This window comes from Babylonia areolata, chromosome 24, assembly GCF_041734735.1.
Source record: "Babylonia areolata isolate BAREFJ2019XMU chromosome 24, ASM4173473v1, whole genome shotgun sequence".
Taxonomy (NCBI): Eukaryota; Metazoa; Mollusca; class Gastropoda; order Neogastropoda; family Buccinidae; genus Babylonia; species Babylonia areolata.
The window spans coordinates 17,394,027-17,404,026 of NC_134899.1; the positions used below are offsets into that span (position 1 = coordinate 17,394,027).

Below are 10,000 nucleotides of genomic sequence, written 5' to 3' on the forward strand. Positions count from 1 at the left end.
GATGAGTGAATCCATGAAAGATAGCCTGGAGATAATTTAGTATGTGATGAAGTAGTTGTTAAGAAACAAAAAAGCTTTGTATGCAGTGGTGTTAACAGTTAAATGATGGAAATAGACATGTTGTTTTTTTAGAATATTTTTTTTTTTATCTTATAAAGTACTTGATAGATGAGATTCTTGTGACCTCAGGTCTATTGGACTTGTAGAAATTAAAGATGATTTAAATTAAAGGTGAAAGAATATAGTAAAGTTCAAAGGTGTTCTTGATCTTTCAGCATTTAAGATATACTGTGGATGATATTTTGTTGTATAGCAGATATGTGCCTGCATATGCACTCATGTACATGTACATGTGTGTGTGTGTAGTTTGTGTGTGTGTGTGTGTGTGTGTGTGCGCGTTTGCGTTTGTGTTTGTGTATGTATGTGTGTGTGTGTGTGTGGTGTGCGGGTGTGTGTTTATGTGTGTTTGTGTGCAGTAGATTGTGTATGTGTGCATGCATGTGTTATATGCTTGAGGAATCTCCAGCAGGCCATAATGTAAGAAAATGTTTAAGAGTATGCTATTGATTTCATTTGAAATATCTTTAAAATATGTATCAACATTCACAATATGTTCATGAAATCCAATATGTTAATGAAATGATTTTATGTTTGCACGAAATCAGATCCTTTGACTTGAATGATCTGATGCTTTTCCGTGGTAAAAATTGAAGTATGAAATCATGAACTAGAATGTTATGGTGGATTTTCTTCTATTGAATGTGTTCAATAGAAAATAGGATATGCACTGCTCCAAAGACAATCTGACAGGTACATGGCAGGAACTGGTAGTTTGAGACATATATTTTTTCTTATTAATAAGCTAGGAAGAACTCCAGAGATAGATAAGTTAGAGAGTACTCTGAAGACTAATGCAAATGTAAGAATGAGGTAATGGGAGAGAGAGAGAGAGAGAGAGGGATGGCAGAATACAGACATTCCTGAGACGTAACAGAAAAAATGGTAAGAAATATTTATGGATTTCCTGCACAACTTGGCAATGCAGCAAGACAGTGCCTGAGTTTTGGCTGCAAGAGCTGCACAAAGATGGATGAAAAAAAACTGGAGAGAAGAGGAGAAACGATCAGTACAAAAACAAGCAAATAAACAACCTCCCCAAAACAACAACTCCCCCTCTCAGCCCCTCCCCCGCCACCCCCCCCCCCTCCCTCCCAAAAAAAATCAACAACAACAAAAAAAAACAAAAACAAAGAAAGACAACAACTACAACAAACACCATCAGAGTTCTATAAAAGTAATGAAATATTATATACGATAAATGAATGTCACCTTACTGTATACTAATATGATTTATAACAATAGTAATAATAGTGATAATTGTAATAATAGGAAAAAAAACCCAATGATAATAATAATGATGACAATGTCATTATCTAAGTTGATATTTTCTGCGCAGGAAAAAAAGCTAATGTACATCCGTTACATGCAGAGCCCAGTTTATGATTCAACAGTATTTCTGTTTTACTGTTTCCATTTTTTATTGTTTGCTTTCTGTCTTTTGTTAAGTGCGTTTCTGTTGTTTGTACCATGTGATAAATAAAAAAGAAAACACATTTCTTGAAGGAATTGATGAAAATAAAAGATAGTTTTTTTTACCAGAGAGTCTGGCATTGTATACTATTGTCTTTCATTTGATAAAAAGAAGGAAAAATCTTTTACCAGAGAGTCTGACATTGACTTTGTGTACTTTAGTCTTTCGATTGATAAAAAGAAGGAATCTTTTACCAGAGAGTCTGACACTGACTTTGTGTATGATTGTCTTTCAGTTGATAAAAAAAAAAAAAATTTTTTTTACTAGAGAGTCTGATATTGACTGTGTACTATTGTCTTAGAGTTGATAAAAATGAAGGGAGTCTTTTACCAGAGAGTGTGTGTCTTCATGTCTTTCCACAGCAGCAGAGGTGGAGGCAGTGGCCAAGGCCTACCTCACCACCGGCACCCCCGCATCCGTCCCCACCACCCCTACCAAAGGGAGGCCACACAGCGCGACAGGGGCTGGGGGAGACCGGTCTCAGGAAGGGTCTTCCCCGCTCCCAGAGGAGGGAGAGCAGGTGCTGGCAGGGGAAGGGGAGGAGGAGAAGATGAGCAGCACTCTTCCCACCATGTGGATGGGGGGGCAGAGCGGAAGGTGAGAGAAAGAGAATGAGAACAACTTTAAGAAAATTTTTTTTTTTTTAAGCTCTTTCACTGCCAAGTTTCTGTGTAAAAACACTCCTAAGTGCCAAATATTTTTTGGACTCAGCGCTCTCAGTGACATGATTTGATTCGTGAAAACACAACACAGTGGACTTGTTCACTTCAAACTCAGACAAGGGGGAAGGTTTGTCAATGTCCTGTTGTGTGGGGAATTTGGCTGCAGTTGTCAGGCTGTGTTACAATGTGAAGAACAGTCCTTTTAACATGGCCCCTCAATGTCGTCTGAAGTCATCTATGTCCGTGAACGGTCTAGTTGACTCAAAGTTCCCTATGGCATTGAAAGAATTAATGAGGAAGGTTTCTAGAAGAAGGTGGGGTGCTCTAATCGGTGCAGCTGGATATGCCTATTTTAGAATTGAAAAATATTTTTTGAATGTCTGCAAACATGTCAACAGTTTCTCTTTTAGAGATGCTAAAGTATTTCTGCAAAAATGTCAACAGTTTCACTTTTAGAGATGTTAAAGTATTTTGTATCTTTGAAGCATGCATATTTTTTGTGTGGATGAGATGATTACTGGAGGTCCTGCGTGCAGTATGCACCAGGTGCACATGAAAGAACTGAAATGACCAAGAGTGGTAATGTATGATTGAATACAACCTGCTCATATTTACGTGTCATAAATATATTTATATTACCAAGAGTAAAATGTATGATAAAACACGAAGAATGAAATATATGATTGAATGTAGACTCCTTATGAATTATAATGTAACTTATTTATCTTTGTATTACCAATGAAAATATATTCTTGAACATATGTACATTTGTATTTATGTATCTTTGTATTACAAATTTCATGGCCAGAGAGACAGAGAGAGAGAAGGAGAGAGAGAGAGAGAGAGAGAGAGAGAGAGAGAGAGAGAGAGAAATTGTTATGCATTTATCTTTGTGTACACGCTCCAGTCTGACAGTGTTGTGTCGTTCGTTTTCAGCCTGTACGTTCACTCTGCAGTGACGCAGTGGAGAAGATGTCTACATTCTGTAAAACTGAAGGACTCCATACTGGGCATTGTGTGAGTGGCTGTTCTCTTTTCTCAAATGTTTTTCATTTTCAGAATTAGTTTCAAGGGTTGCGTGAAAATGTGTGGACTGATCCATATATGCCAAACCACATCTGCTTTGAATAAAAATAAAAATTTTAAAAATTAAAAAAAAAGAAGGAAAAAAAACAGGTGCAGGGGTAGCAGATGCCTGACCTTTGCACAGACACAACATACTCGTCAGGCCACAACTGAAGTTTGAAATACTTTTTTTGAGTGGGGAACAAAATGTAAAGTGCTTTGAGCAGTATTTCTGGAGAAATGCGCTATATAAATGTCCATTATTATTATTATTAAAAAATTTTTTTAAAAAATTTATTTATTTATTTATTTATTATTATTTTTATTCATTTATTTATTTATTTATTTCAGTTTTTAATATTTAATTTCATTTTATTCTATTTCATTCTAATTATTATTTTTTGTTGTGTCTATCTATCTATCTATAACAATTTATTATTGTTAGTATTATTAGTATTATTATTGTTATTACTATTATCATCATCATCATCATCTTTTCTTTCTCCTTCTCCTTCTTACATTTCTTTTTAATAGAGAAGTAGTATCCATGATACTGATCTGTATACACTGCACCACCACTTCTTCTGTAAAAAGAAAAGCAAAGAGATGTATTGAAAACATTGTTGACGGCTGATAGCACGCACATCGAGTAATTTGGGCTCTTTTGTATCGAGTGATGTGAGTTAATGCATGTTGACTCATACCGCCAGTTTTTGTGATCCCTCTGACAGGCATGTAAAGGGGCGAGTGTTTGTGGCATTGGCTGACGGGACGTTGGCAATATTTCACAGGGGAGCAGGTGAGTGCAGAATTGTACTGTCTCCTTTTTCTTTCTTCTTGAGTTTGACGTCTTTTTGTTTGTTTGCTATAAGTGATCTAGATAAAATGAAAAGAAGAAGAATAAGAAGAGAAGAAGAAAACACACACACACACACACACACTCAGACATAAATTTCTAAAGATTTCAAAAGGATTTAAAAAGGATGAGTAGAAGGAGAAGAAGATGAAAAAAAAAAAACATGAGGAGAATTAGGAAAAGAAGAGAAAAGAGAATAAGAAGAAGCACTATATTTCAGTGTTGCATAATAAAAAAAACCAACAACTATCAAATTACATCTGGTACATTAACATTTCAATGTTCTTTACAAAAACAACAAACTGATTACATCTAGACATGTATCATTACAGTATTGCTTAAAAAACAAAACAAAAACAAAACAAATTAATAACATCCGGTTCTGTAATATTTCAGTGTTCCATTAAAAAAAAAATCTGTCAATATTCCATAAAAAAAACAACACATTGATTGCATCTGGTACTGTAACATTTCAGATTTTCATGATTTAAAAGAAAGCACATCAAACAAGCATGAACGAATTATGTCTGGTACTGTTACATTTTAGTGTTCCACTAAAAAAAGAAAAGAAAGTACATATGGTACTGTTACATTTAAATGTTCCATAATAAAACAACAACAACAACACATTAATGCCACCCGGTACTATAACATTTGAACTTCCTTTAAAAAAGCCACAATTTGATAACATCTGTTTCTGTCACATTTCAATGTTGTGCAAATAAACAGGTCCCGCAACATTAATTTTTAATATGGCTGTCAAAGGTTCTGCAACATTAATTTTTGATATTTCAATGTTCCATAAAACAGCACCCAATAAATTAATCACATCTGGTACTGTAACATTTCAGTGTTGTAAAAGAAAAAATCTGGAACAATAATATTTCATTTTTTTCTCAAGGCCTGACTAAGCACGTTGGGTTACGCTGTTGGTCAGGCATCTGCTTGGCAGATGTGGTGTAGCGTGTATGGATTTGAACGAATGCAGTAACATCTCCTTGAGCTACTGATACTGATACTGTCCCCATTATAAAACAAACAAAAATTGTAATTATACCTGGTACTGTAACATTTCATATTCCATAATAACAGAAGCCAACGAATTGATTATATCTGGCTCTGCAAGAATTCAAAGTTCCATAAAAACAAACAAATGAATTACATATGGTACTGTAACATTTCAGTAGTGAATTAAAACAAAAACATCATCTGGAACTGTAACATTTCAATGTTCCTCAACAAAAAACAACAACAAACAAACAAAACAGATAAGTACATCTGGTGCTATAACATTTCAATGTTGCAGGGAAAAATCTGGAATGAAAAATATTTCAATGCTCTGTAAAAACAACAACAATAAATTGATAATATCTACTACTATAACATTTCAGTGCTGCAGGGAAAAAAATCTGGAACAATAATGTTTCAATGTTCCATAAAAAAAACAACAAATAAGTTAATCACTTCTGGTACTGTAACATTTCAATGTTGCAAAAGAAAAAATCTGGAACAATAATATTTCATTGTGCCATAAAACAACAACAACAATAAAACAACAATAAATCAGTAACATCTAGTACTGTAACATTTCAGTGTTGCATAGAAATACCCCTTCCCCCGTTGCATGAAAACCCCAAAAAACTACCACCACAAACAAAAAACAAACAAATCTGTGAAATGACTGTCAGTGTTATGTATACTCCTTGAAGTAGATTTAACTGTGTAATGCTTCACTGGCTTTTGATGGAAACTGAATATGTACTTTTGAGATTTTGATTATGTATTTTTACGATTTGATCACCTTAATGTGGAATTTGATTACATGTGTTTTCTTGACAAATATAACCTACACTGCAAGGGAAAAAACCAACAGCAAACAAACGAATACCATATGATACCTGCACGGTGTTACAGACGGTCAGTGGGACCTGCTCAACTACCATGTTCTGGACCTGGGCCGGCCCAAGTCCTCTATCCGCTGCATGACTGTGGTGGCCAACAGCCGCGTGTGGTGCGGCTACAAGAACAAAGTGCACATCATCAGGCCTCAGGACATGGTCATAGAGGTCCGTGTGTCTGTTTTTTCTTCATCCTTCACTTACAGTGTGTAAACAAGAGTTAGTTTATATTATAATGGTTTATATTATCACATGGTCTGCGTGCATGTGCGAGCGTGTGTGAGGGTACAAGAATAAAGTGCACATCATCAGGCCTCAGGACATGGTCATAGAGGTCTGTGTGTCTCTTTTCTTCATTCTGTTTCACTTACAGTGTGTGAACAAAAGAGTTTTTGTGTTATCACCTGGTCTCTGTTAGTGTGTGTGTGTGTGTGTGTGTGTGTGTGTGTGTGTGTGTGTGTGTGTGTGTGTGTGTGTGTGTGTGTGTGTGTGTGTGTGTGTGTGTGTGTATGTGTGTGTGTGTACAAGAACAAAGTGCACATCATCAGGCCTCAGGACATGGTCATGGAGATCCGTGTATCTCTTTTCTTATTTCTGTTTCACTTACAGTGTGTAAGCAAAAGCGAGTTTATATTATCGTAGTTTGTATTATCACATGGTCTCATGGCATGTGTGTGTGCATATGCAAGTGTGTGTGAGGCTACAAGAATAAAGTGCACATCTTTTCTTCACTCTGTTTCACTTACAGTGAGAGTGTTTGTGTTATCACCTAGTCTCAGTTTGTGTGTGTGTGTGTGTGTGCATGTGGTTGTGTGTGAATGCGTGCATGTGCACATGCTTGTATGTGCAAGAAGCATTTTGATGCCCACCTGAGGAAAGATACTTAGGTTTGTATCTAAATCAAGCAGTCCAAAAAGCAAGATGTGTCTTTGTTTATATGATTTTCTCTGGTCCCTCCAACAGAAACAATTTGATGCCCATCCACGGAAGGAGAGCCAGGTGCGGCAGCTATGCTGGGTGGGTGATGGGGTGTGGGTGTCCATCCGCCTGGACAGCACGCTGAGACTGTACCATGCCCACACCCACCAGCACCTGCAGGATGTGGACATTGAGCCCTATGTCAGCAAGATGCTGGGTGAGGGAGGGGCACTGGTGCACTGGTTGTGTGCTGTGTGTGTGTGTGTGTGTGTGTGTGTGTGTGTGTGTGTGTGTGTGTGTGTGTGTGTTTGGTTGTGTGTGTATGAGTGTGTGTGTGTGTGTGTGAGTTGGGGTGTTGGAGTGTACTGACAGATATTGTAGTTTGGCATGGATGTGTGAGAGTCCTGTCAGCAAGAGGCTGGATGAGGGCACTGGTTGGGCTGGTGTTTGTAGGTTTGGCTCTGTATGTGTGGCTTGGAGGAGGGGCAGGGGAAAGGCGGGCATGTACTGATAGATACTGCAGTGCAGCATGGATGTGTGAAAATATACATGTCAGTATTATACAGTTTGGATGTGTGTGAGTGTTCAGACATGTATGTGTACATCAAGCTCAAGTCAGAAAGATGCTGGGTGATGGACACAGCCATTTGATACTGTGAATGTAACATATGGAAAAAATCTGTTGAAATTGAATCAGAATAGTATTGAGGTTCACCTCTGAGTCTGGAAGTATGATGTTGGACTTTGACTGAAGATGCAAATATGGCTGTGACAGCAGTAGTGATTGATTCATCAATGCTTTTTCAGTTTTGATCTTTTTAGCTTGTTTTTATTATTTTTATTGTGTGCCTTATAACATGCTATGCCTCATTCATCATTAAAATCAAAATTAGAAATAATTGGATTGTGTGCATTGTAATCCAAAGTGCCTTAGTCAGTAAAATAGTTTAAGGTGCTGCTTTTATATTTTTTTGAGGAGATTTATGAGTAACCATGGTGTGTAGTGATACGGTAATCTGTTGCTTTGCCTGTCGTAGAGGAGACTTGTGAGTAACGGTGATGTGTAGTGTTTTGCATTGTTGGCCACCAGGCACGGGCAAGCTGGGGTTCTCCTTTGTGCGCATCACGGCCATGGTGATCTCCTGCAACCGGCTGTGGATCGGCACTGGCAACGGTGTCATCATTTCTGTGCCGCTGTCTGAAAGTGAGTGATGTCACATGGGTGTGGAGGGGAGGGCGGGAGGGGGGTGGTTGACTGGATTGGTACGGTCATTGCAGGTCTGAAAAGTGTTTTGAGAAACTGATATTCCCCTTTGAAGGCCATTAAAGTTTGTAAAAAAACAGACTTGGATTTGTAACAGTTTGTAGATTTGATGTTGCCCCCCCTCTGCCCTACCCCCTCTTATCCCCCTCCCATCTCCCCAATTCCCCCCCACCCCCCCAAAAAAAAACCCCAAACAAACCCACCCCCAAAACAAACAAATAACAACAACAACAACACCCTCAAAACTTAAGAAAACAACTTTGCAGTGTTTTCTCTATGGGAATAAGTATTGGCAAAATCCTATTTTAGAGCCACTCCCATTCCCTGCTTTCTTGCCTTTCATGTCTTTTTTTGCTCTTGTGTTCCTCATGGAGCGTTTTCAGATACTTCTCTACTGTTTCTGGACTAACCACTGGAACGTTTTAGTTAACTGGACCTTGTTTAGGACATTGGACCCAATCAATAGAGTAAAACCAAAAAAAAGTGTTTGTTTTTAGTGCGACTTGTAAGAAGTCTGAGGCTTTATTGAGTTCAGAAATGTAGTTAAATAAGGTCTCCAAAGTTTGTAAATTTTGGCCCCTTTTTGAATATGAACTGTGTGATGGAGGAATGAGTGGGATACATTGCTATGCGGGTGGTTGTGAGTGTGTTGTGATATGGTGTGTGTGTGTGTTGTGTGGTGAGTCCACGCATACGAATACTTGTGTCAGTATGATGCAATCCATCCCAACCTAGTTCAGTACCAGACAATAAAAAATAATGCAATACTGCAATCTATTGTTTGTCTGATTGGTAATCAGAATTTACTTAGGTATCCAGTGACTAGCATTCACCGTATACAGTCTCTCAGCCCACAGCCCAGTGAACACAAAACCTGGCAAAGTACATGTATTTGAACTGAATTGTCTTCATATGCATGTGCATGTGTATGTATGTATGTGTGGATACATGTGTACACATGTGGGAGTGTATGTATTTAGGTATGTATGTGTGGGTTTGTTTTTTTGTCAAGCCGGACTGAATGAATTGGGGAAACAAATGATGAGCACCTACAGACAGCTGTCAGTCAGCTCATCCCTGGTTGTACAAATGACCCTGTATTTGTAAAGTGCTTAAAGCGTAGTTTGACTGAGGATAGGTGCTTTATAAGTATCAATTACGATTATGATAATAATCATAATGACATTAATAATAACAAGGCAATGATGATGTTGTGACAGGCAACAAGCAGTCTGTGATGGGAGCAGGAAGTGGACCAGGCAGCACCACCAAGGGTGGTGGGGGTCGTCCTGGGGGCGTTGTGCGTGTCTACAGCCAGCCGCAGCAGAAAGACAGTGGTGGTGCCACATCAGGAACCTTCACTCCCTACTGCTCCATGGCCCAGGCCCAGTTGTCTTTCCATGGCCACAAGGATGCCGTCAAGTTCTTTGTGGCTGTGCCAGGTAAGGAGAAAAACTGTGTTGGAGGTGGTGTTTGTTTTTGTTTTGTGTGTGTGTGTGTGTGCAATGATTTGTTGTTTTTCATGTTCACTTCATTTGAAAACCTTCTTTGGTGACTTGAGATGCTTTTCTTACAGGATGTAGGGGTGGATCTGAGTGTAGCTGTCCGTATTGTGAGTAACAAGCATGATGGGTGACGTGCTTGTAGGGGGTTAACGTTAGTAGCCTCTTAGTTCCTCCTCTTTTCTTCCTCATTTCAGTGATGCTGAAAATAACTAAGTAGAAGAGAAGACTAACAGTGGGAAGG

At 38.3% G+C, this 10,000-nt stretch overlaps 1 protein-coding gene across 18 annotated transcripts in view; it reads left to right on the plus strand.

Annotated features, from left to right (window-relative positions):
• The window catches only part of LOC143299177 (C-Jun-amino-terminal kinase-interacting protein 4-like), a 128,276-nt gene that overhangs the window by 56,362 nt on the left and 61,914 nt on the right, over positions 1-10,000 (plus strand). For 16 of the 18 annotated variants that reach the window (XM_076612319.1, XM_076612321.1, XM_076612322.1 and 13 more), the window contains 7 exons: positions 1,957-2,188; positions 3,190-3,270; positions 4,050-4,117; positions 6,089-6,240; positions 7,036-7,207; positions 8,081-8,194; positions 9,475-9,696. In XM_076612319.1, the coding sequence (XP_076468434.1) occupies positions 1,957-2,188; positions 3,190-3,270; positions 4,050-4,117; positions 6,089-6,240; positions 7,036-7,207; positions 8,081-8,194; positions 9,475-9,696 (1,041 nt within the window). Of the gene's footprint in view, positions 1-1,953; positions 2,189-3,189; positions 3,271-4,049; positions 4,118-6,088; positions 6,241-7,035; positions 7,208-8,080; positions 8,195-9,474; positions 9,697-9,830; positions 9,867-10,000 lie in introns of all 18 variants that reach the window. The other 2 variants (XM_076612333.1, XM_076612329.1) reach the window with 2 other exon arrangements.